The following is a 26,025-nucleotide window of genomic DNA, read 5'->3' on the forward strand; positions in this document are numbered from 1 at the left end:
CCCTGCCTGAGACAGGGGGCATAAATACAAGGGCTGTGCAGTGGTCACAGGCCTCTTCTGCCTGAGACAGGGGGCATAAATACAAGGGCTGTGCAGTGGTCACAGGCAGCTCCTGCCAGAGACAGAGGGCATAAATACAAGGGCTGTGCAGTGGTCACAGGCAGCTCCTGCCAGAGACAGAGGGCATAAACACAAGGGCTGTGCAGTGGTCACAGACAGCTCCTGCCAGAGACAGAGGGCATAAACACAAGGGCTGTGCAGTGGTCACAGGCCGCTCCTGCCTGAGACAGAGGGCATAAATACAAGGGCTGTGCAGTGGTCACAGGCAGCTCCTGTCTCAGACAGAGGGCATAAATACAAGGGCTGTGCAGTGGTCACAGGCAGCTCCTGCCAGAGACAGAGGGCATAAACACAAGGGCTGTGCAGTGGTCACAGACAGCTCCTGGCAGAGACAGAGGGCATAAATACAAGGGCTGTGCAGTGGTCACAGGCAGCTCCTGCCAGAGACAGGGGGCATAAACACAAGGGCTGTGCAGTGGTCACAGGCCGCTCCTGCCTGAGACAGGGGGCATAAACACAAGGGCTGTGCAGTGGTCACAGGCCGCTCCTGCCTGAGACAGGGGGCATAAACACAAGGGCTGTGCAGTGGTCACAGGCAGCTCCTGCCAGAGACAGAGGACATAAATACAAGGGCTGTGCAGTGGTCACAGGCCGCTCCTGCCTGAGACAGGGGGCATAAATACAAGGGCTGTGCAGTGGTCACAGGCCGCTCCTGCCAGAGACAGAGGGCATAAACACAAGGGCTGTGCAGTGGTCACAGGCCGCTCCTGCCTGAGACAGGGGGCATAAATACAAGGGCTGTGCAGTGGTCACAGGCCGCTCCTGCCAGAGACAGGGGGCATAAATACAAGGGCTGTGTAATGGTCACAGTCCGCTCCTACCAGAGACAGGGGGCATAAATACAAGGGCTACGTAGTGGTCTCAAGCTGCTCCAGCCCGAGACAGGGGACAAAAATACAAGGGCTGTGCAGTTGTTTCAGGCAGTTCCTACCAAAGACAGGGGGCATAAACACAAGGGCTGTGCAGTAGTCACAGGTCACTTCTGCAAGAGACAGGGAGCATAAATACGAGGGCTGTGCAGTGGTCACAGGCCGCTCCTGCGAGAGACGGGGAATAAATACACAGGCCGCTCCTGCCTGAAACGGGGCATAATATATACAAAGGAAGACGCAGTTTGTAGCATTTATGCAGCAGTTATTGGGCTGGAGTAATTTTCATGTTTTTTTAATTTTGTTTCTACATTTGGGTGAAAAAAACCTGATGTTTTACACACTATCCACCAAGTTTAATATTAGACTCAACTCATACTTCTCGCTTTAGTAGCCACAAGGTAAGGAACAAAAGACTGGATCTGGCCCTATTGAATTACATGGAGGCATTTACTGCTCATGCTCCGATTTGTGTTATCTACTGTATATGACGGTGTTATCAGTCATTGCAAAGGAGAAAGGAGGTGGTGTGCTGTGACATCACTTATTGTGAGTAGTGGATCATGTATTCTACCTTATACAGAGGTTTTATGAGTCATTGTACCAGAGAGGAAGGAAGTGAGCTGTGACATCACCTATTGTGAGTGGTGAATCCTGCTATCTACTGTATATAGAGGTGTTAGGAGTCATTGTACTGGAGGGGAAGGAGGTGAGCTGTAACCACGTATTGTGAGTGGTAGATCCTGTATTATCTATTGTATATGGAGGTGCTGATGATAATGAGACTGCTGAAAAGTCTTTACTATACATTGTGGTGCTGTTGAAAATTTCAAACAATATTGAAAATGATTTTATATTTGCTAACTTTTTGAATTTTAAACCTGATTTACACAATAAGCCAGTTTCTGATGGCACATTTCCTTGAAATACATGAGATTAGCTTTTAGATTTACAGATAAATTGCAGCCAATCTTTTACCTGAGCCATTACAGACATTGTCTCATTTCCATAATAATGGAGGGAACTGTTTAGAGAAGTCAGGTTGTATTTAAACCCTGCGATATGGACTTCATTGCATATGTGCAACGCCAGCGTGATTGCAATGATGCCAGTGGTTGGATGCTTTGGCTTCTAGAAAACAAAAGAACAAGAAGGAGACGGAGTTATTAATCCACTATCTGCAGCTCTACAACTATTGCCGGCAGATGGCGACATTATTGCACTTACTATTCCAGCTATTCCTTTATTTTTTCCTTAGGAATCTGTAAATACCTTTTGTAAGAAGTAATCACAAAATTTAGCTTAAAGTGGACGGTTCAGCTTTCCTGACATTGCTGCTTTAGGAAGTAGTGTCTTTTCTCAGAACGCTTCTCCCCGCTGTTCTTCTGTTACCTACAGTTCTAATCACTTGACTGATCTATCATTTATAGACTAGAAAAATTACATAGTCTATGGAGCGGAGTGGATTTCATTTATGTCAATCCATACACAGCAATGAAATGCTTTATTTGGTGCTCTATTATTGCAACACTTTCCACTAAAGGCAAAAATCACTGCAATAAAGCAACTATGAAGAAGCCATGATTCTTCTTTAGTTTTATTCATTCAGAAGTCTCCAGTATCACAGAGGTACCATAGTGCCCAACAGAAGAGTATGGGTGCGGAATTATGGCTCCATACTCCAGGAGGTTGTACAGAGCGGCACCTGGCCAGGTACATTAGAGGGCTGCTGTCTGCCAGCAGTTAAAGGGGTTATCTGCTACTTTGCCTTTTTTTTTTTTAGCAATGAGGCCAAGAACTTACCAGGAGGAAGTTGGTAACTATCTGGATGCTCTGCCCTGTGACTTCTCTGCCGGCTCAGAGCAGCGATACATGTGACCTCACATTAACAGAGCAGCTCTTCTTCTTCTAGGCAGCTCTGTTGATGGGGCTTCACTACTGAAATAACGCTGACTGACATCCGTCTCACTGCATTAACACACTGGAGAGAGAGCTGTCAATCAGCAAGCTATCAGCGGTTATATCCTGCCAACACAGCAGAGCGAAAGAGAAAGAGCTGCTCTGATGACGTGAGGACAAATGAAGCAGAGGCATCGCCGACAGGAGATAATCAGCAACTACCTGCCGGTAAGTTAATTCCATTGCGAGAGAGAAAAAAACCCACAAAGTCCTGATAAGCCATTTAATACACCGAATGACCCAAATCTGCATAAAGAAATTAGTTTTTTGTAAATGCCACAGAACCAGCCTCACATATTCTCACAACAATCAAAGACTTAATTCGCCTCCCCAGCATGTTTCACCAGACACTGGCTTCATCAGATCAAAGGGATATAGCCTCAAACCCCCTGATGAAGCTTATCCTGGTGAAACATGCTGACAAGGCTTCTGTGTGTGCTTTAGTCTAGGCATTCTGTGTCAATGGTGTTCTTAAAAAAAGTAACACTAATTAAATGTAAAAAAAAAAAAAAGGCAAACCATAGCACACTGCAGTTCTCCGCTGGATGCAGTAAAAAAAAAATGCACAATGACTTTTTCTATCTTAAAGCACCACTACAGCTGTTTTTTTTTTCACCGCTGGAGTGGTGCTTTAAACTTAAGTCCCCTGCCCCCAGCCAAATACTCACCCGCCGGCGTCTTCGCCGTTTTCAGCACCAGTCCGGTCCTGCGGACCCATCTTGTGAGCACAGCTTCTGGATGGCCGCAAGTCAGAAGCTATGTCACAAGCTCTCAATGCACATGTATGAGAGCCAGAACAAGGATCCCATAGACTTGCATTGAAGAATGACCTCTGGCTTGCTCCATGAAACACTGGAGCAGTCTGCAGGTCACAAACTACAAGAGACAAACCGGAACGATGGCGGAAACAGATCAAAATGCCGGAAGGCAAGTATCCGACAGGGGGCTTGGATTTTAAGCACCACTCCAGTGGTGAAATAAAAAAAAGAACACTTGAGTGGTGCTTTAATATTACGTATTGATATATTAATAGGATTACTTTTGACACTCTTTCTTGAGTTTCTAAACACAATGCAATATACATCACATATATGGTTTATTTATTAAGATTGAAAGTAATGTTTTGTTAATGGTACAGAAATAGGTGGATTTGCCCTTTGGTCAAATTACAATAAAGCACAAGTAACTCAACATGGCCAATTTAGTCACCTTCCTCCAAGGAATAGACAGCTCATAAGGCCTAATAAGTCCCAGGACATTAAGGCTGGTGAGAGCATGGGGGTAAAGAAATAACAGGGAGGAGAAGATGGACTTACTTCTGTCTTGGGAAAGCTTGTGGGAAAATTCAATAGATTTTGGGACACTTTTTTCAGTATGTAAGGGTTCAGGACTCGCATTTGATGAGGTTGGTAAATTAAGTTCATGGCAGGTTTTCTCCAAAAACCATAAGTGCTCTGCAATGAGAAAAAAAATGTATTAAGTCACAAGTAAATACATGGAATGGTAGCAAGAACAATACGTGTACTATTATAGTAAACTTTCTCCTGATGACACATCGGTTTTATCAAAAGCTTTTCTTCTTTCATGAAATAACATTCTCCACTTAGGCTATGTTCACACGTTGCATGTTTTGCAGCAGTTTATTTTTAATGCAAATTTTCAGCTGTTTCACAGTACCAGCAAAGGCAATGAGATTTCAGAAATATCATACACGCAGTTTGCTTCATCCTGACTATTGTCAAAGAGCTGTGTTTTTGCAGCGTTTTTCACCCATTGTAAGCAATGGCAAGTATAAAAAAAAGGTGCAAAAACGCAGATATCAGGTTTTGCTGATGAAGCTGAATCAGAATTTTTTTTATGCACTAAACTTTATCAGCATGCATAAGAGACAAGTGTACCCTGATATAAGCGCAGCAATAAAAACGCAGCAAATACTAAGCAAAACCTGCTTTTAGTAAGCAGCTTAACCCCTTAGGCTACGTGCACACGTTTCGGAATTGCCGCGGAAATATCCGCGGGAATTCCGGAATTCCATTACGTGGGAAATATGCGAGAAAACCGCATTTTAATTCCCGCCTATTTTCCCGTGGGAAAACTAGCGATTTGCAAGCGTAATTAGCTTGCAAAATGCTAGCGTATTCCAAGTGATTTGTAGCATCGCTTAGAGAACTGATTGACAGGTTGGTCACACAGTGTTTGACTAGTGTGACCAGCTTTTTACTACTGATGCTGCCTATGCGGCATCAGTAATTAAAAGATCTAATGTTAAAAATAATAAAAAAAAAAAAAAATCGTGTTTTTCTCACCTTTTGACGTCCCGCGCAGCGTTCCCGTTCTCGCGATGCTCCCTGCAAGTCCCGTTCCCAGTGATACATTGCACTAATGACCTTTGATGACGTTGCAGTCTCACGAGACCTCTACGGTGTCGCGAGACCGCGACGTCATAAAAGGTAATTGGCGCAATGCATCACTGGGAACGGGACCTGCAGGCAGCATCGCTGAGGCCTGCTGACACTGCGAGGGACGTCGGAAGGTGAGAATATGATGATTTTTTTATTTTAATTCTATTTTTTACAGTGATATAGTACCCACAGCCTGGAGGAGAATCTCCTCTCCCCCAGACCGTGGGTACCATCCGCAGATGTTCTGTTTACTTTTCGCATGGTGGGCATAGCCACATGCGGAAAGTAAGCAGAACAATGCATTCCTATGTGTGCGGATTTTCCCGCGATTCTGCACAAAGAATGATCCTGCTGCATATTGTTCCGCGATACAATTCCGCCACGGAAAAATCCGCAGCATTAGCACAGCATGTGCGGAATCACATAGGATTGCATGGGATGCTTTTTTCGCGTTTTCATGGCAAAATCGCGCGTTTAAAATCGCTGCGAAAACGCAAAAAAAACCACTACATGTGAACACAGCCTTAATGACTGGAGCTTTTTTCAGTTTTTCGTTTTCTGCTCCTCTTTTTCCTCAGAGCCATAACTTTTTTTTTTTTCCGTCATTATGGCCATGTGAGGGCTTATTTTTTGCGGGACGAGTTGTACTTTTGAACAACATCATTGGTTTACCATGCCATGTACTCGAAAATGGGAAAAAAATTCCTAGTGTGTGAAATTGCAAAAAAAAGTGCAATCCCACACTTGTTTTTTGCTTGGCTTTTTTGCTAGGTTCACTAAATGCTAACGCTGACCTGTCATTATGATTCTCCAGGTCATTACGAGATCATAGACACCAAACATGTCTAGGTTCTTTTTTATTTAAGTGGTGAAAAAAAATTCCAAAATTTGGTAAAAGAAAAAAAAAAGAAAAAATTGCACCATTTTCCGATACCTGTAGTGTCTCCATTTTTCATTATCTCTGGTCGGGTGCAGGCTTATTTGTTGCGTGTCGGGCTGACGTTTTTAAGGATACCATTTTTGTGCAGATACGATCTTTTGATCGCCCCCTATTGCATTTTAATGCAATGTCGCGGCGACCAAAAAAAACGTAATTCTGTCGTTTCTATTTCTTTCCCGCTACGCCATTAAACGATCGGGTTAATCCTTTTTTTTTTATTGCTAGATCGGGCAATTCTAAACGCGGCGATACCTAATATGTGTATGTATGATTTTTTTTTTATTGTTTTATTTTGAATGGGGCAAAAGGGGGGGTGATTTAAACTTTTATAATTTATTTTTTTCATATTTTTTAAAACATTTTTTTTAAAATTTTGGCATGCTTCAATAGCCTCCATGGGAGCCTATAAGCATCCACTACTCGATCGCCTCTGCTACATATAGGCGATGAGCAAAACGCCTATATCTAGCAGAATTACAGCATTGCTATGAGCGCCGACCACCAGGTGACGCTCATAGCAATGCCTGATCAACAACCATAGACCTCTGGTTGTTATGGCAACGCATCGCTAACCCCCGATCACGTGACAGGGGTCGGCGATGCGCAGTTCCAGCCCGGCGGCCGGAAGCACTGGTTAAATCCCGCTGTCAGCGGGATTTAACTAGTTAATAGGCGCGGGTGGATCGCGATTCCACCTGCGCCTATTGTGGGCACATGTCAGCTGTTCAAAACAGCTGACATGTCCCGGCTTTGATGCGGCTCACTGCCAGAACCCTCATCAAAGCGAGGGTACTGCCATTGGATGTATTATTCCATCCAATGGCAGTAAGGGGTTAAACTTTGCATTTTAAAAAAAAAAGCAGCAAAAACAGAATGTGTGAACATAGCCTTACTCTTCCTGGAAAAGTATGAATAAAATGACAACAGGGTTACAGAACTGCTCTTGTGAATGGGAAATGTCTAAATATAGTCTGGCACTGTCAGCAATGATTTGATTAATCTACAAACAAATCCTTTTGACAATGGTAAGGCTATGCTCACATGTTGTGTTTTTGCTGCTTTTTTTTAATGAAAATTTTAAGCTGCGTTTTATAGTACCAGCAGAGGCTAAGAGATTTCAGAAATCTCATGCACACACACATTGGGTTTTTTCCTGACCGAATTGGAAAACTGCTGTGTTTATGAAAACTGGAGCATGTCACTTCTTTACACCTATAGAAAGCAATGAGTAAGGGCAAAAACGTAACAAAAAAAACGCAGGTTGGATCAGGTTTTGCTGCGCTTCTGGAGCAAAAACTTAAAAGATGATGCTGAATGTTTTCGGGGCACTAAACCTTATCAGCATGCACAAGAGACAATAAAAATACAGCAAAAACAGCAAATAGACTGCAAATAATGCAGCAAAAACTTAGCAAACAAGCAGCAAAAAAAAAAATAAGCATCAAAATCTGCTTTTTGTAAGCAGCTTCTTTACTGCCAAGAAAGGAAGTTTTGCCCGCAGCAAAAAAAAAAAAAAAAAAATTGCAGGAAGCACACGTGAACATAGCCTGAGACATCCGCTTCTGAATTTATGAGAATTTCCTAAAGGAATAACAGAGGAACACTGTGCAGGGTTTTGTGAAAATACGATTCAAATGAATATTATGGGAAATACAACTAATTATTAGAAAGTCAGGAGAGCGACCTGAATAAATTGACTTTGACGCCGCTAGTCCTTCTATCACTTTAGTCTTCACTGAACTGGCCTAGATTCCTGTCTATCAACAGGCCGTAAAGGGGTTGTTCACTTTTGTGGACTTTTTTGTATATACTCAAAGGCATGTACAGTATTTGGGGCTAAAATATCCAAATATCCTTCATGCAATTGCGCATCATACATTTTTTTTTCTTTTTACTTTTAAATGCTCTTTGCTTTGCTCCACATTTGACTTTGATGTGGTCAGTGGTTATAAATAATCAGAGGGGAGCTCAGAAAAGGACAAAGATAAGAGTTATAAACTCCCCCCCCATCATTCAATCTGGATGAGCTTACTGACAGATTCTCAGTTAACTCATTTTACAGCTATTATTTGACAGTGCAACACAGAGGCTGTAGAAAAAAAAATGTAAACCTTTTGCAAAAATTATTTTTAGTTCCAAATGCTTGCATTTAAGTTTCAAAAAGGTGGACAATCCAATTCTTTTAAGAGGGTTAGAGAAGTGGAAAGAAATTAAGAGCATAATGCACAAAGAAGTTCTGCAGTAGCAAAGGACTGAAGTTTAAGATACACTATCCTATCCAAGCTGCTGCAGAACCTCACACGCTTAACTTCATGGCTACGGCAAAAACTCTACTGGAAGAGAATGGCAAGATGAGCGTCAAGCAAGCAGTCAATGACTGACGAGACACTCCTCGTTTCTTAAAAGAGGTACTGCAGCAGCTATGATGACAAAGGTTAAATCTGCAAATGAGGTATTCTTGAAGCTCAACGGACTTGATGCCAAATGCATTAATAATGGAAACAGACACTGAAATAAACTCTTTAATGACACAGGATGTAATACAGGAGATTAATTGGCACCGATCGTGTTTGCTCTTCAGTACGGGTAAACGGATCATGCAGGAGGCAAGACTGACTTGTTAAAACATGAAGTTTTATAGGACACGCTCACGTTTAGCATACCGTGTATAAATACACAGGGTGTTCACATTAGTGATGCAAACTAAGTAAACTGAAGTCAGCTAATGAAAGTTAATGCAGTTAAAGAAAAAAAAAATATATTTGAAAAAAAGGGAACGTCCAAGACAGAAGAAAATATGAAGAAATTTCCAGTTGCACTACAAGCAAGAGATTTCACACACTGCGCTCCGAAAGCAACAAATGTGAATATCCCAGCAATAAAGCGACACAGCAGAAAACAAAAAAAAAAGTGGCATTATCAGGGGAATGCAAAGATTTTTACAAGGTAATTAATTTAAGTGACAGTGTATGCATGCACTGGGGACAGTGGACATTAACGCAAAATTCACTTTTAGTTGGAATACAGACCAACAATAAAACACACTGTACCTGATATATCTCAAGCAAACCACCGATTTCAATGATAACCATGTAATACTTAATCTGACCTATGGAGGCGCTGCAGGGTGGGGTGCAGCAGTGGGATACTTTTTTTTTGTCTAAGGCATGAGCTGACAAAAGCCACCTCTCATCACCCCCATGTATCCAGTGCAGGCCGAGCCGGTAGCGGTGACTGTGCCGTCTGGATGTCACAGGACTGCTGAAGCCTGTGATTTGCTGCACTGATCATGTAATTCTCCGAGTCAGCACGCCATTGGAGAAACCTCTGATGATGCACTGTTCTAATCACCTGACCACTGCAACCAATCACAGGCATGTCCGGTACTGTGACATCTGGACATCGCTTTTGTAGCTAACGTGCCGCTTATTGGAGCAGCCAGCATTAAAGGGAATCTGTCACCTCATTTTTGCCCTATGAGCTGCGGCCACCGCCATTAGGGGCTTATCTACAACATTCTGTAATGCTGTAGATAAGCCCCCGATGTAACCTGAAAGTTAAGAAAAACGAGTCAGATTATATTCACCCGGGGGTCTGGTCCGATGGGTGTCGCCATCCGGTCCGGCGCCTCTAATCTTCATGCGATGAAGTCCTCCTCCTTACTTCTGCCGCGGCTCCAGCGCTGGCATACTTATCTGCCCTGTTGAGGGCAGAGTAAAGTACTGCAGTGCGCAGGTGCCGGAAAAGGTCAGAGAGGTCTGGCGTCTGCGCACTGCAGTACTCTGCTCTGCCCTCAACAGTGCAGATAAAGTACGCCTGCGCAGGAGCCGAGGGAGAAGCAAGGAGGAGGACATCATCGCTAGAAGATGGGAGGTGGCGGACCGGACCGCGACATCCATCGTACCGGACCCCCGGGTGAGTATAATCTAACTCGTTTTTCTTCTCTTTCAGGTTACATCGGGGGCTTATCTACAGCCAGCATTACAGAATGCTGTAGATAAGCCCCTGATGGCGGTGGCAGCATCTCATATCAGAAAAATGAGGTGACAGATTCCCTTTAATACATGTGGGTGACAGTGGGAGAGATTGCCTCATTTTGTTATTTATTTTATAATAGCTCAAGTGTTAAAAAAAAAAATGTTTAGCGCCAGGCACCAAGGCCTAGAAAGAACTGCACTTCTGCAATAAAAGACGACCTATCACCAGGTCAAAAGTTTTTTTCTCTTGACCATGCGTGTCTGAATAATTAGCCACTACCCTTGAAAGGAAAAAAAATAGCATCAAATAAAAAAGGAACTGTATTGTGGAATTAAAAACAAAAAATACCATGGCATATTCTGTAGCGCAACAAACAGAAATATATATACCATGTATATAGATAGATATATAGAGTGAGGCAGTGAGGGGGATCATACATGAGGGCCGGTATGTGTCCCCCAGGGTGTGTAGAGACACATATTAAACCCGCTGGAGCGAATTGTGATTACAGGACAAAGTAAAAGCGAGTGTGGATTTGGTCAAAGTAGTTGACCAAGTCAGTTTTTAGGAAAACCCGACATTGGCTTTTATTTTTAGAGGGTTTTGCAGGTTTGGTAGTGAGGTGAATCCCTCTCTCCACTCCGGGTTTTGGAAGTGGCTCTATGGCCACGATTCCATTTAACACCTTCATGACATGCGCCATATTAGTACTGTGCATGTTTTGTCTCCCCCTTTGATGTGGGCTCCATGTCGCTGAGCCCATATCTTTTCCAGCACGTGTCAGCGGTTTTGAACAGCTGACATGTGCCCGGAACAGCTGCGGGTGGAATAGCGATCCACCCGCAGCTGTTAACCCATTAAATGCCTCTGTCAAACTCGGACATCGGCATTTAACGTGCGCTTCTGGCAATGGAGCTAGAAATCTGCTCATCGGTGACCCCACGTGATAGCGCGTCACCGATGGGTCGGCATGAAAATCAGAGGTCTAATGCAGACCTCTATGGTTGTCAATGCCGGATTGCTATAAGCGCCGCCCGGTGCTTATAGCAAGGACAATTCTGCTACATAGAGTCAATCTGATCTTCGCCTGTATGGAGCAGAGCCGATTGGTTTACGGCACCTCCTAGTCTCCCATGGAGACTAATGAAGCATGCCAAAAGCCAAAAAAAAAAAAAAATGTTTTTAAAAATATTCAAAAAATAAAAAAATAGAAAAGTTCAAATCACCCCCCTTTCAAAATAAAAAAAAAAAAATCAAACATACACATATTTGGTATTGCCGCGTTCAGAATTGCCAGGTGACTATTAAAAAAAAAAAGAATTAACCCGATCGCTAAACGGCGTAACGGGAAAGTCAAAAATGCCAGAATTACATTTTTTTGGTTGCCATAACATTGCATTAAAAATGCAATAACGGGCGATCAAGACATCGTTATCTGTACCAAAATGATATCATTTATAAAGTCAACTTGGCACACAAAAAATAAGCCCTCATTCAACCCGAGATCACGAAAAATGAAGACGCTACGGGTCTCGGAAAATGATGCAATTTTTTTTTTTTTTTTTTTTTAAACAAACTTAGGATTTTTTTTTCCCCACTTAAATAAAAAGGAACCTATACATGTTTGGTGTCTATGAACTCGCAATGACCTGGAGAATCATAATGGGAAGAAGGGGAGCAAAAATCAGAAATGCAAAAATGAAAAAGGGCCGTGGCATAAAAGGGTTAATTCTATCAGTTTTGTCTTGGGGGTGTCAGTTTTTGGGTTTGCAAGCTGCAAAGCAGGAGGCTCTGTGCAACCGAGGCCTGTGTGAAGCTAACACAGAGCCCGGAACAACAAACCAGCTGACGCACCCAAGAGATACGGCGCTGCAATTGCCCGCAGCAGCGGGTTTGAACATGGACAGTTTGGAGAACCCGGCAGCTATCCGGAGGATATTGTTTACCTGTTCATGTGAGTTTTATGGAATAAAATACATTTTATGTTGCACTTTCTGTGGTCCATATATATACACACATACAAGTACAGACCAAAAGTTTGGACACACCTTCTCATTCAGAGAGTTTTCTTTATTTTCATGATTATGAAAATTGTAGATTCACTCTCAAGGAATCAAAACTATGAATTAACACATGTGGAATTATATAATTAACAAAAAAGTGTGAAACAACTGAAAATATGTCTTATATTCTAGGTTCTTCAAAGTAGCCAACTTTTGCTTTGATTACTGCTTTGCACACTCTTGGCATTCTCTTGATGAGCTTCAAGAGGTAGTCACCGGAAATGGTCTTCCAACAGTCTTGAAGGAGTTCCCAGAGATGCTTAGCACTTGTTGGCCCTTTTGCCTTCACTCTGCGGTCCAGCTCACCCCAAACCATCTCGATTGGGTTCAGGTTTGGTGACTGTGGAGGCCAGGTCATCTGGCGTAGCACCCCATCACTGTCCTTCTTGGTCAAATAGCCCTTACACAGCCAGGTGGTGTGCTTGGGGTCATTGTCCTGTTGAAAAATAAATGATGGTCCAGCTAAACGCAAACCGGATGGAATAGCATGCCGCTGCAAGATGCTGTGGTAGCCATGCTGGTTCAGTATACATTCAATTTTGAATAAATCCCCAACAGTGTCACCAACAAAGCACCCCCACACCATCACACCTCCTCCTCCATGCTTCACGGTGGGAACCAGGCATGTAGAGTCCATCCATTCACCTTTTCTGCATTGCACAAAGACACGGTCGTTGGAACCAAAGATCTCAAATTTGGACTCATCAGACCAAAGCACAGATTTCCACTGATCTAATGTTCATTCCATGTGTTCTTTAGCCAAAACAAGTCTCTTCTGCTTGTTGCCTGTCCTTAGCAGTGGTTTTCTAGCAGCTATTTTACCATGAAGGCCTACTGCACAAAGTCTCCTCTTAACAGTTGTTGTAGAGATGTGTCTGCTGCTAGAACTCTGTGTGGCATTGACCTGGTCTCTAGTCTGAGCTGCTGTTAACCTGCGATTTCTGAGGCTGGTGACACGGATGAACTTATCCTCCGCAGCAGAGGTGACTTGTTCTTCCTTTCCTGGGGCGGACCTCATATGAGCCAGTTTCTTTGTAGCGCTTGATGGTTTTTGCCATTGCACTTGAGGACACTTTCAAAGTTTTTCCAATTTTTCAGACTGACTGACCTTCATTTCTTAAAGTAATGATGACCACTCGTTTTTCTTTGCTTAGCTGCTTTTTTTCTTGCCATAATACAAATTCTAACAGTCTATTCAGTAGGACTATCAGCTGTGTATCCACCAGACTTCTGCACAACACAACTGATGGTCCCAACCCCATTTATAAGGCAAGAAATCCCACTTATTAAACCTGACAGGGCACACCTGTGAAGTGAAAACCATTTCCGGTGACTACCTCTTGAAGCTCATCAAGAGAATGCCAAGAGTGTACAAAGCAGTAATCAAAGCAAAAGGTGGCTACTTTGAAGATTTGAAGAACCTAGAATATAAGACATATTTTCAGTTGTTTCACACTTTTTTGTTAATTATATATTTCCACATGTATTAATTCATAGTTTTGATGCCTTCAGAGTGAATCTACAATATTCATAGTCATGAAAATAAAGAAAACTCTTTGAATGAGAAGGTGTGTCCAAACGTTTGGTCTGTACTGTATATAAATCTTACTTTTATTAGTCAAGTAGTTTTTAGTAAGTTTGCCAAACTAGTATACAGTTATAATGAGGTAACCAATAAACAAAAGGGAACAGAAAGGGAAGGGGTGGGGGAGAGGGAAAAGCAACATAGTGGAAAGAAAGAAAAGGTGGCAAAGGAGTCAATTGTCATTTAAAGTGTTCAATATTTACAGAGTGAAAGGGAACTTATGTAAGGAATGCTATTAGTAGCCCTGTTTGCCTGTCCTAGGCATTAATCTATACAGAAATGATTCATGACAGCCAGCACTCGAGATAAAAGCTCATGAGTTATGATGGATCTATGATAACCGTATTCAAAGCAACAACAAATCCATAATGGCATTACATAGGTACATAGTTACTACATAGGTACATAGGTTGAAAAAAGACCTCGGTCCATCAAGTTCAACCTCTCTCCAATTGTTCATTTTGTCACTAATTTAACATTGTCCAATTTGTCCTGAGTACGCTGACACCCCATATGTGGGAGAAAACTACTGTATGGACACACGTCGGGGCTCGGAAGGGAAGTAGTGACGTTTTGGAATGCAGACTTTGATGGAATGGTCTGCGAGTGTCATGTTGCCTTTTGGAGAGCCCCTAATGTACCTAAATAGTGGAAACACCCCACAAATGAACCCATTTTGGAAACGAGACCCCCTAAGGAACTTATCTAGATGTGAGGTGAGCACTTTGAACCCCCAAGGGCTTCACAGAAGTTTATAATGCCCGGGCATGAAAATAAAAAAATTGTATTTTTTCCACAAACAAGATCAATTAGTCCCCAATTTTTTTATTTTCCCAAGAGTAACAGGAGAAATTGGACCCCAAAAGTTGTTGTCCAATTTGTCCTGAGTACACTGATACCCCATATGTGGGAGAAAACGATTGTATGGGCACCCGTCGGGGCTCGGAAGGGAAGTAGTGACGTTTTGGAATGCAGACTGTGATGGAATGGTCTGCGGGTGTCATGTGCGTTTGGAGAGCCCCTGATGTACCTAAACTATTGAAACTCTCCACAAGTGTCCCCATTTTGGACACTAGACCCCCCACGGAACTTATCTAGATGTGTGGTGAGCACTTTGAACCCCCAAGTGCTTCACAGAAGTTTATAATGCCCGGGTGTGAAAATAAAAAAAATCATTTTTTTTCCACAAAAATGATATTTTTGCCCCCATTTTTTTTTCCTAAGGGTAACAGGAGAAATTGGACCCCAAAAGTTATTTTGCAATTTGCCCCGAGTAGGCTGATACCCTACATGTGGGGGTAAAACACTGTTTGGGCGCATGGCAGAGCTTGGAAGGGAAGGAGCACCATTTGACTTTTTCAACTCAGAATTGGCTGGAATTGAGATCAGACGCCATGTTGCATTTGGAGAGCCCCTGATGTGCCCAAACAGTGGAAACCCCCAATTATAACTCCAACCCTACCCCAACACACCCCTAACCCTAATCTCAGCCCTAACCCTAGCGGGAGAATGGAAATAAATACATTTTTTTTTATTTTATTATTTTTCCCTAACTAAGGGGGTGATATCGGGGGGTTTGATTTACTATTTATGGCGGTTTTTATGTTTGGCGGCTGTCACACGCTAAAAGACGCTTTTTATTGTAAAAATAGTTTTTGCATCACCACATATTGAAAGCTATAATTTTTCCGTACTTTGACCCACCGAGTCATGTGAGGTCTTATTTTTTGCAAGACGAGTTGACGTTTTTATTGGTACCATTTTCGGGCACATGACATTTTTTGATCGCTTTTTATTCCGATTTTTGGGACGCAGAATGAACAAAAACCAGCGTTTCATGAATTTCTTTTGGGGGGGTGCGGTAACATCGTTCCGCGTGCGGTAAAATTGATAAAGCAGTTTTCTTCTTCGGGTCAGTGCGGTTACAGAGATCCCTCATTTAGGTCATTTTTTTATGTTTTGTCGGTTTTATGCAATGAAAACTATTTTATATAAAAAATTATTTTTGCATCGCTTTATTCTGCGAGCTATAACTTTTTTATTTTTTCACTGATGATGCTGTATGGCGGCTCGTTTTTTGCGGGACAAGATGACGTTTTCAGCGGTACCATGGACATTTATATGCGTCTTTTTGATCGCACGTTATTGCACTTTTTGTTTGGCGGTATGATAATAAATCATTATTTTTTGCTTCGTTTTTTATTTTTTATGGGGTTTGCTAAAGGGGTTAACTAATGGGACAGTTTTATAGGGCGAGTCGTTACGGACACGGCGATACCTAATATGTGTACTTTTATTGTTTTTTTTTATTTCCAAAAAATGGATTTATTGGGGAATTTTTTTTTTTTTTCTAATGTATTTGGCGATTTTTTTAAAATTATTTTTACACTTTGTTTTTTTTTACTTTATTACATAGTCCCAGGTGGGACATCACTGTCCTGTGACAGATCGTTGATCTGTCACATCACAGATCACTGTGACAGATCAGCGATCTGTCAAAGGCACTGCTGCAGACTTCCTCATGCCTGCGCTTTGCAGGCACTGAGGAAGTCAGCTCCCTGCAGGCCCCCGGTCGCCATCTTGTATTCGGGGGCCTGCAGGGAAGGAGCCCCCCGCAGCAGCGCTGCACATTGCGCTGCCGGGGGGGGGGCTCAGGGAAGCACGGAGGGAGCCCCCTCCCTGCCGATGCTTCCCTTTAACCCCCGATACAACGCGATCATGTTTGATCGCGGTGTGCAAGGGGTTAACGTGTCAGGGCGGTCCGTGACCGCCCCTGACACATTGTGCCGGGTGTCAGCTGTGATTATCAGCTGACACCCGGCCGCGATCAGCGGCACTCACCACGTGGGCGCCGCTGATCGCGCTAGACGTACTATCCCGTCCATGGGCATAGGGGCCCGGGTCCAATGGACGACGTAGTACGTCTGATGTCAGAAAGGGGTTAAGAGGCCTATACTTTTTTTTTCCCTTTTTGGCATTGATGTATTTGTAAAATTTGTGGGAATTTATTTCAATGTCACTGGCAATTTGTTTCTCTGTGGATAACTTTGCCAGCTTAATTTCTTTTTTACATCTCTTACTTGGATCTTTATACTCCTGAAATGCTTTTTCTGGATGGTACGGTGACCATAAAGGCATTGCACACAGGGGCTTCTCACAAAATTAGAATATCATCAAAAAGTTAATTTATTTCAGTTCTTCAATACAAAAAATGAAACTCATTATATAGTCATTACACACAGAGTGATCTATTTCACGTGTTTATTTCTGTTAATGATAATGATTATGGCTTACAGCCAATGAAAACCCAAAAGTCATTATCTGAGTAAATTAGAAAAATTAATAAACACCTGCAAAGGCTTCCTATGCGATTAAAAAGGTCCCTTTGCCTGTTTCAGTAGGCTCCACAATCATGGGGAAGACTGCTGACCTGACAGATGTCCAGCAGGCAATCACTGACACAATCCACAAGGAGGGTAAGCCACATAAGTTCATTGCTAAAGAAGCTGGCTGTTCACAGAGTGCTGTATCCAAGCAAATTAATGGAAAGTTGAATGGAAGGAAAAAAGTGTGGTAGAAAAAGGTGCACAAGCCACCGGGATAACCGCAGCCTTGAAAGGATTATTAAGAAAAGGCCATTCAAAAATTTGGGGGAGATTCACAAGGAGTGGACTGCTGCTGGAGTCATTGCTTCAAGAGCCACCACACACAGATGCATCCAGGACATGGGCTACAAGTGTCGCATTCCTTGGGTCAAGCCACTCATGACCAATATACAACGCCAGAAGTGTCTTACCTGGGCCAAGGAAAAAAAGAACTAGACTGTTTGCTCAATTTTGCATTTAATTTGGAAATCAAGGTCCCAGAGTCTGGAGGAAGAGTGGAGAGGCCACAATCCAAGCTGCTGGAGGTCTAGTGTGAAGTCTCCACAATCAGTGATGGTTTGGGGAGCCATGTCATCTGCTGGTGTAGGTCCACTGTGTTTTATCAAGACCAAAGACAGCACAGCTGTCTACCAGGACATTTTAGAGCACTTCATGTTTCCCTCTGCTGACAAGCTTTTTGGAGATGGGAATTTCATTCTCCAGCAGGACTTGGCACCTGTCCACACTGCCAAAAGTACCAATACCTGGTTTACAAACAACAGTATCACGGTCCTTGATTGGCCAGCAAACTCGCCTGACCTTAACACCATCGGGAATCTATAGGGTATTGTCAAGAGGAAGATGAGAGACACCAGACCCCACAATACAGACAAGCTGAAGGCTGCTATCAAAGCAACCTGGGCTTCCATAACACCTCAGCAGTGCCACAGGCTGATCGCCTCCATGCCACGTCGCATTGATGCAGTAATTGATGCAAAAGGCGCCCCGACCAAGTACTGAGTGAATTTACTGAATATACATTTCAGTAGGCCAACATTTCGGATTTTAAAATGATTTTTCAAGCCGATGTTATAGAGTATTCTAATTTATTGAGATAATGACTTTTGGGTTTTCATTGGCTGTAAGCCATAATCAGCAACATTAACAGAAATAAACACGTGAAATAGATCACTCTGTGTGTAATGACTCTATAGAATATATACGAGTTTCACTTTTTGTATTGAAGAACTGAAATAAATTAACTTTTTAATGATATTCTAATTTTGTGAGAAGCACCTGTAGGTAATGTTACCATATAGGTACGGTGACCATGTGAGGAAATGCAGGACATAAGACACTACACAAATAAAAGTGAACTTTCATCAATAAATACAAAAAAAAAACGTAAGCGCTGTGGACTGAAAATTCTAGCACCCGAAGTGAAAGGTCGCTCCGGATCCCACATAATTAAATAGATAACTGCATTTTTACTAACTCCCTTATGTATATGCACCTTCTACTCGACTTTCTGACTGCACAGCAGGAGTCTCCCCATGTATAATAATAATTTTTATATAGCGCTAACATATTCCGCAGCACTTTACAGTTTGAACACATTATCATCGCTGTCTCCGATGGGGCTCACAATCTAAATTCCCTATCAGTATGTCTTTGGAATGTGGAAGGAATCCAGAGAACCCTGAGGAAACTCACGCAAACACGGAGAGAACATGCAAACTCCTTGCAGATGTTGTCCTTGGCGGGATTTGAACCCAGTCTGGGGGTCTCTCTCTGGCAGCACGGGAAGAGATGATGTCCTGTTCTTTGGTCCCCTAATTGCTGTGACAAATCTCAAGTCTCTGCAGTCTGATGACCAAAAAACAGGTCTTAACCACTATGAAGGGTGTGTCTACTACTGGACTACAGCTTCTTGACAGCTCACTCTGCAGCACAAAAAAATACTGCTTACATAACTCCGGGAGCGGTGAGGTTCCCCCAATCTCTGCAATTTGTCTTCTGGTGGTCATGTATCACAAACGTCACGTGACAGCTTCAGCAAATCAGCAGAGATGCAACGCAAAGATCAGAGGGATGGCACTGGACCAAGAGGGAGGTATGTTGTTTTTTTTAAACTTAATTCTTATTTCGTGCCGCAGAGTGTTAGGAAGTGGTTGTCCAATAGTGGAGAGTGTATAAGGCACTGTCCTTAATGCACCAAAGAAGATGTGTAGTACTAAGTTTTCACTAGCAGTCCCGCAGAAACGAATGATACAGAGGGTGACTATATGCACCACGGCTCCACTTTAGATGGCTGTTCTTGAGAGAGTTTGGGAGTTCCAGCAGTTAGGCTATGTGCACACGCTGTGGATTGGTCTATGGATTTTTCCGCACGGATTTAGCAAAATCCGCAGGTCAAAAGACCTTCGGTTTATCTGTGGATTAGCCTGCGGTTTTGCCCTGCGGTTTGACACCTGTACAATGGAGCAGGTGTAAAACCGCTGCGGAATCCGCACAAAGAATTGACATGCTGCGGATTTGAAACCACAGCAAATCTGCGCGGAAAAACCCGCAGCATGTGCACAGCGTTTTTTGTTTTGCATTGATTATAATGGTACTGTACAACGCAGCAGAAACTGCTGAGAATCCGCAGGGCCAAAACAGCTGCGGATCCGCAGCAGAATCCGCAGCGTGTGCATATACCCTAAGACCGCCAAAAGTCAGCAAGCTAACCTCCATCCTAAGCATAGAGAATAACTTGAGATTTTGGAAAAAAAACTATAAAAGTATTTCTGAATGGGTCCAGAAGAGAGAGGGGGATGATGATGATAATATGCTAACTTATCAGTCTGAATGATCCCAGCAAAGCACAAACAGATGAACGGCATACAAATCACCACATTAACAGACGGAGCTATTTATCTGAAGTATTGCGGTATATATTTCAGTCAAAAAACGGAGGTGCTTGCATGAAAAAACATGAATATTTCAACGTGAAGCGAAAAAAGGAGAACTATGCAGCACTCACCAATATAGCTGAAAAACTGTGCGTCTTTATTTCACATGAATTCCATCAATAGATACGTGGACATGCAGGACGGTAGAGGAATGCAAGGGGAGGGAGGTGCCGGACAACGGCCGTTGTCCGGCACCTCCCTCCCCTAGCATTCACACCAGGTGAGGGTGTTAGTTGTACAGAATGTGAAGGTTGCAGCTGATCAATGGCAGTGGTCACAAGATTCCACTGACCGATGTTTATGCCGGCAGAGCGGTGGCATGCAGAGTATAAATCTTTAGGGAGTGATTCCATTAAAAATAGTTTATTAGAAAATAACTTGTAGCATTTTATAAATTCAAAGGGTAGAGTCATAAAAGGCCAAGTTAAACGTATGACAAGTCCAAAAAATTTGCATGTTCATTTTGGCGAATTTGCTCTGCCCAAATTTTGCATACACGTCCTTATGTAAATAATTTCAAAGAACAAAAGTCAGATCAGCATCTACACAGCACACATGATAGTGTACTACAGTGTGCGCCGCCGTGTCACCACTCACTTACCACAGCTCTGTGTAACAGTAATTCTGACAACCATTTCACATCATGAGGCTTGAACATCATAAGCACCACTGTGGTGTTAGGATCATAGTGCAAACTGTCTGCAAAGATAGATTCTGGATAACATAGGCGGAAAGTAGTCTTTTGTCCAACATCATCTTCATACCCCAGGACAGGACCATCATTCATCCTTAGAAATAAGAAAAAATATTTTGATTATTTTTATAATATAAAATTTTATTATGACTTCCTTATAGGGAATGTGTAATCAGTAAGTTACTTATTTTGTTAAAGGGCCGTCTTCCCTGGTGAAATCTGATCATTAACCCCTTAGTGACGGGAGCTTAATGACTGGGCTATTTTTACAATTCTGACCACTGTCTCTTTATGAGGTTATAACTCTGGAACGCTTTAACGGATCCCAATGGTTCGGAGATTGTTTTTTTTGTGACATATTTTACTTCATGTTAGTGGTAAAATTTCTTGTATATGACTTGTGTTTATTTATGAGAAAAAAACGGAAATATGGCGAAAATTTTGCCATTTTCAACCTTTAAATTTTTATGGCCTTAAATCACAGAGATATGTCACACATTTCTTAATAAATAACTTTTCCCACATGTCTACTTTACATCAGCACAATTTTGGAAAAAATTTTTTGTTAGGAAATTAAAAGGGTTAAAAGTTGACCAGCGATTTCTCATTTCACAACAAAATTCACAAAACCATTTTTTTTTTTAGGCACCACATCACATTTAAAGTTATTTTCAGGGGTGTACATGACAGAAAATACTAAAAAGTGACACCATTCTAAAAACTAGACCCCACAAGGTGCTCAAAACCACATTTAAAGAAGTTTATTAACCCTTTACGTGCTTCACAGGAACTGAAGCAATGTGGAAGGAAAAAATTAACATTTAACTTTTTTTTGCAAAACATTTAGTTCAGAACCAATTTTTTTTTATTTTCACAAGTGCTGAAAGAGAAAATGAACCACAAAATTTGTTGTGCAATTTGTCCTGAATACACCGATACCCCATATTTGGGGGTAAATCACTGTTTGGGCGCATGGCAGAGCTTGCAAGGGAAGGAGCGCCATTTGACTTTTTCAACAAAGAATTGGCTGGAATTGAGCTTGGACGCCATGTTGCATTTGGAGAGCCCCTGATGTACCTAAACAGTGGAAACCCCCAACAAGTGACCCCAAAGTTCATTTTAATCAACAAATCTTGGAATAATAACAATTTCCACAATTGGATGTGTTTAAATAAAATGTCCCTGTGCCAAGATAATCTTATAAATGTGCCCCTGCTGTGTACTGTGTAATGGCCGTGTCTGACAGTGCAGGAACATGCTCTGATCATACCACAGCTCCTGGGCAGGGGAGGGAGGAAAAGAGTGTAAAAGCATTGCTTAAAAACAGGCAGTTCTTGTAAGGTCAGACACAGCCATTAGACAGACAGTACATTTCAGGGGCACATTTACAACATATCTCAGAACAAACTTTTTAACACATCCAATTGTGGAACATATTTTTAGCCCAAGATCTATTAAATCAAATGTACTCTGTTTGTGGGAACACCCCTTTAAAACCCACACCGATCGTCAGAATGGAGTACTTTTATCCCCTCTAGAATGGAGTGGCAAGCATTCATCTAGAATGGAGTGGCAAGCATTCATCTAGAATGGAGTGGCAAGCATTCATCTAGAATGGAGTGGCAAGCATTCATCTGGAATGGAGTGGCAAGCATTCATCTGGAATGGAGTGGCAAGCATTCATCTGGAATGGAGTGGCAAGCATTCATCTGGAATGGAGTGGCAAAGCATTCATCTGGAATGGAGTGGCAAAGCATTCATCTGGAATGGAGTGGCAAAGCATTCATCTGGAATGGAGTGGCAAAGCATTCATCTGGAATGGAGTGGCAAAGCATTCATCTGGAATGGAGTGGCAAGCATTCATCTAGAATGGAGTGGCAAGCATTCATCTAGAATGGAGTGGCAAGCATTCATCTAGAATGGAGTGGCAAGCATTCATCTAGAATGGAGTGGCAAGCATTCATCTAGAATGGAGTGGCAAGCATTCATCTAGAATGGAGTGGCAAGCATTCATCTAGAATGGAGTGGCAAGCATTCATCTAGAATGGAGTGGCAAGCATTCATCTAGAATGGAGTGGCAAGCATTCATCTAGAATGGAGTGGCAAGCATTCATCTAGAATGGAGTGGCAAGCATTCATCTAGAATGGAGTGGCTGCATTCAGGCTCGACGGCCGCTCCTCTCATTCTCTATGCGGCTGCTTAAAAAGCCAAATGTAGTGCTCGACCGCTACACAGGGAATGAAAGGAGAGGAGGTCATTGATGCTCTTTGCAGCTCCATTCTAATGGGAATAAAAGTGTTCCCCATTGTACCGATGGGTGTGGGTCACAGCGGTCAGACCCCCATTGATCTATATGCTATCACCTATCCTTGCAGTGACTGGTAAGCACATCACTATGTGGAAGGGTGATGGAGCCGGAGAAGCCGTTCGTCAACTTCCTATTCTGGCTCATGGAGTCCAGAGCCACACAGACCACCTCTATGATGTTTACGTCCTGCAAAAGGCTGTGTCACTACAAGCATTTTGGAGTTAAATACATGAAATCAAGAAACCTAAAATGTAATGATATTACAGGGACCACTCTGAAAAGTAACTGTATACTTGGCAGGAAACCTCCATTTTTCTTAAATATGTAACCAACACATTCCAAAGCGCAGTATATACAGGGTGGTCCAAAAGTAGGTGGACATAAAATGATAACATTTGTTTTTATCTATATATAAAATTATATTTACTGACACAAGCATAACATTGACAATTAAATTTTATTCTTCTGAACAATAATACAAAAGCCCTTAAGTTTTATCAACGCAGGGGCTCAAACCGTTTTCCATCACAGTTTGCACAGCTTTGAAGTCTGCCTCTTATGATTCCACAAACATTTTTGCACAAGTCTCTCTGGGTATTAATTTCTTGAAATGCATCTCTTATGTAATTTTTCACTGACACTTTTTGGTTTTCGACTATAAACTTTGTCATTGAGTACTCCCCCAAAATAAAAAATCCATTGGGGTCAAGTCTGGTGAACGTGCCGGCCAATCAAGTGGGCCTCTTCGGCCAATCCATTTATTAGGAAATGTTTCATTACCCTATTACACATACTGTCCACCTACTTTTGGACCACCCTTGTATATAAGAACCACATCAACTTCTGTTAGCAGCAGAGACAACCAAGAGCTGAACTCACAGGAAAACAAATGACTAACTAGAATATTTTTGGTCTGCGAGAGGAAATCTCAGCGCTCAGACCAAATGTCAGATACCTAATGTGGTGCCTGAATGGTAAAGATCAAAAACCTGCATCGCTGCAGTGCTAACCACCAACTAGCTTGCATGAGTCAATGTGCAAAAAGAGACGGAAGGTACTGGTAAAAATAGGATTATTCTACAAAAAACCCACACACTTAAAATAGACCAACTCTAATGCCCAAGAAATAATGGGAGCTGTAGGACGTACTCACACTGTCTTCTCGATGTACGTCAGGCATATGCACCAAGAGAGTGCACGGAGGCATCGGCAGAGGTTTATATTTCATTTTCATGTTGGTTAAATCTCAGGATGTGTCAATTTTAGGGAAAGTGTCATTAATTAAAGATCTTTTGTGAAAATCAGATTTTTATGTTCAACCCATTCCCATACGTCAATTTTAATTTTTGCTCTTTTGCTTTTAACTCCCCCTTATAATAACAGTAATAACTTTTTGACTTTTCCGTAGACATAGCGGTATGAGGGCTTATAATTTGTGGGATGAATTGCAGTTTTGATTGACACCATTAATTTTTTCCATATATAGTATTGAAAAATAGGGGAAAAAATTCCAAGTGGGTTAAATGAGACGCAACTCTTGTTTTTACGGTTGTTTTGTTCATTGAGATTCTTCAGGTCAGTATGATTATCGCGATACCAAATTTGTATAAAAAAAAAAAAAAAAAATTTAGAAGTTTTTTTTAAAAAAACATTTCTGAAAAACTTGTAGTTTTTTCTTTATCTACCAATGCACCAGTGTAAGGGCTTTAGTGCGGCACATTGTAGGTTTATTGGTACCATATTATGGCAATAAGACATTTTGAATGCACGGTATTGTACTTTCTGCAATAAGTGTGGTGACAAAAACATAGAAATTTTGGTGTTTCTTTTTTTTTTTTTCTTTTACTTTATAGCATTTACGTTAAAATGCAGACTTTTATTTAAAACCAAACGTGTTTGCTTATTCTCAAACTGGGAAAACACAGGACATGGAAATTGTTATTTTTATTTCTACTTCTGAGATTTAAAAAAGTTTTTTAGTTTTTTTCTTCAAATACTTTTCACTTTATTTTTAAGTCCTTCCAGAAGATCAGTCTAGCCTGTGGCTAAATTTCATACATGTACCAAGATGATGGTAGTGGGGACCATCAGTAGCCTAACAGCTGCGATTTAACACTGAAAAAGTTCCATCGGAAAGTTTCGAAATTTTTATCTAAATTATTAAACAATTTAAAGGGAATCCGTCAGTAGGATAACCCCTTCTATGCCGTCTAAATGGACAGGAAGGTCATAGGAAGCTGAATAAAATGATGCCTATATGTGTGTGATCCGATGTCTTATTCCAGAGAAATCTACATTTTTCTTATTTGAAAATGAGCTGTTAAAGGGAACCTGTCTCCTCATTTTTTGCATATAAGCTGTGGCCACCGCCATTAGGGGCTTATCTACAGCATTCTGTAATGCTGGCTGTAGATAAGCCCCCGATGTAACCTGAAAGATGAGAAAAACAAGTTAGATTATACTCACCCGGGGGGCGGTCCGGTCTGTTGGGTGTCGCGGGTCCGGCGCCTCCCATCTTCATGCGATGATGTCATCCTCCTTGCTTCTGTCGCAGCTCCTGCGCAGGCGTAATTCTCTGCCCTGTTGAGGGCAGAGCAAAGTACTGCAGTGTGCAGGCGCCGGGAAAGGTCAGAGAGACCCAGTGCTTGTGCACTGCAGTACATCACTCTGCCCTCAACAGGGCAAATCAGTATGCCTGCGCAGGAACTGCGACAGAAGCAAGGAAGAGGTCGTCATCGCATGAAGAAGGGAGGCGCCGGACCCGGACCCACAACACCCATTGGACTG

The 26,025-nt window shown here is 42.1% G+C and overlaps 1 protein-coding gene across 3 annotated transcripts in view; it reads right to left on the minus strand.

The window, feature by feature from the left end:
* Positions 1-26,025, minus strand: part of ST3GAL6 (ST3 beta-galactoside alpha-2,3-sialyltransferase 6) — a 171,519-nt gene that overhangs the window by 4,952 nt on the left and 140,542 nt on the right. For all 3 annotated transcript variants that reach the window (XM_073584403.1, XM_073584401.1, XM_073584402.1), the window contains 3 exons: positions 20,837-21,023; positions 4,265-4,402; positions 1,968-2,120 (listed from right to left, as the gene is read on the minus strand). In XM_073584403.1, the coding sequence (XP_073440504.1) occupies positions 1,968-2,120; positions 4,265-4,402; positions 20,837-21,023 (478 nt within the window). The remainder of the gene's footprint in view (positions 1-1,967; positions 2,121-4,264; positions 4,403-20,836; positions 21,024-26,025) is intronic.

This window comes from Dendrobates tinctorius, unplaced genomic scaffold (assembly GCF_039654945.1).
Source record: "Dendrobates tinctorius isolate UK_male_01 unplaced genomic scaffold, ASM3965494v1 ptg000084l, whole genome shotgun sequence".
Classification (NCBI taxonomy): domain Eukaryota; kingdom Metazoa; phylum Chordata; class Amphibia; order Anura; family Dendrobatidae; genus Dendrobates; species Dendrobates tinctorius.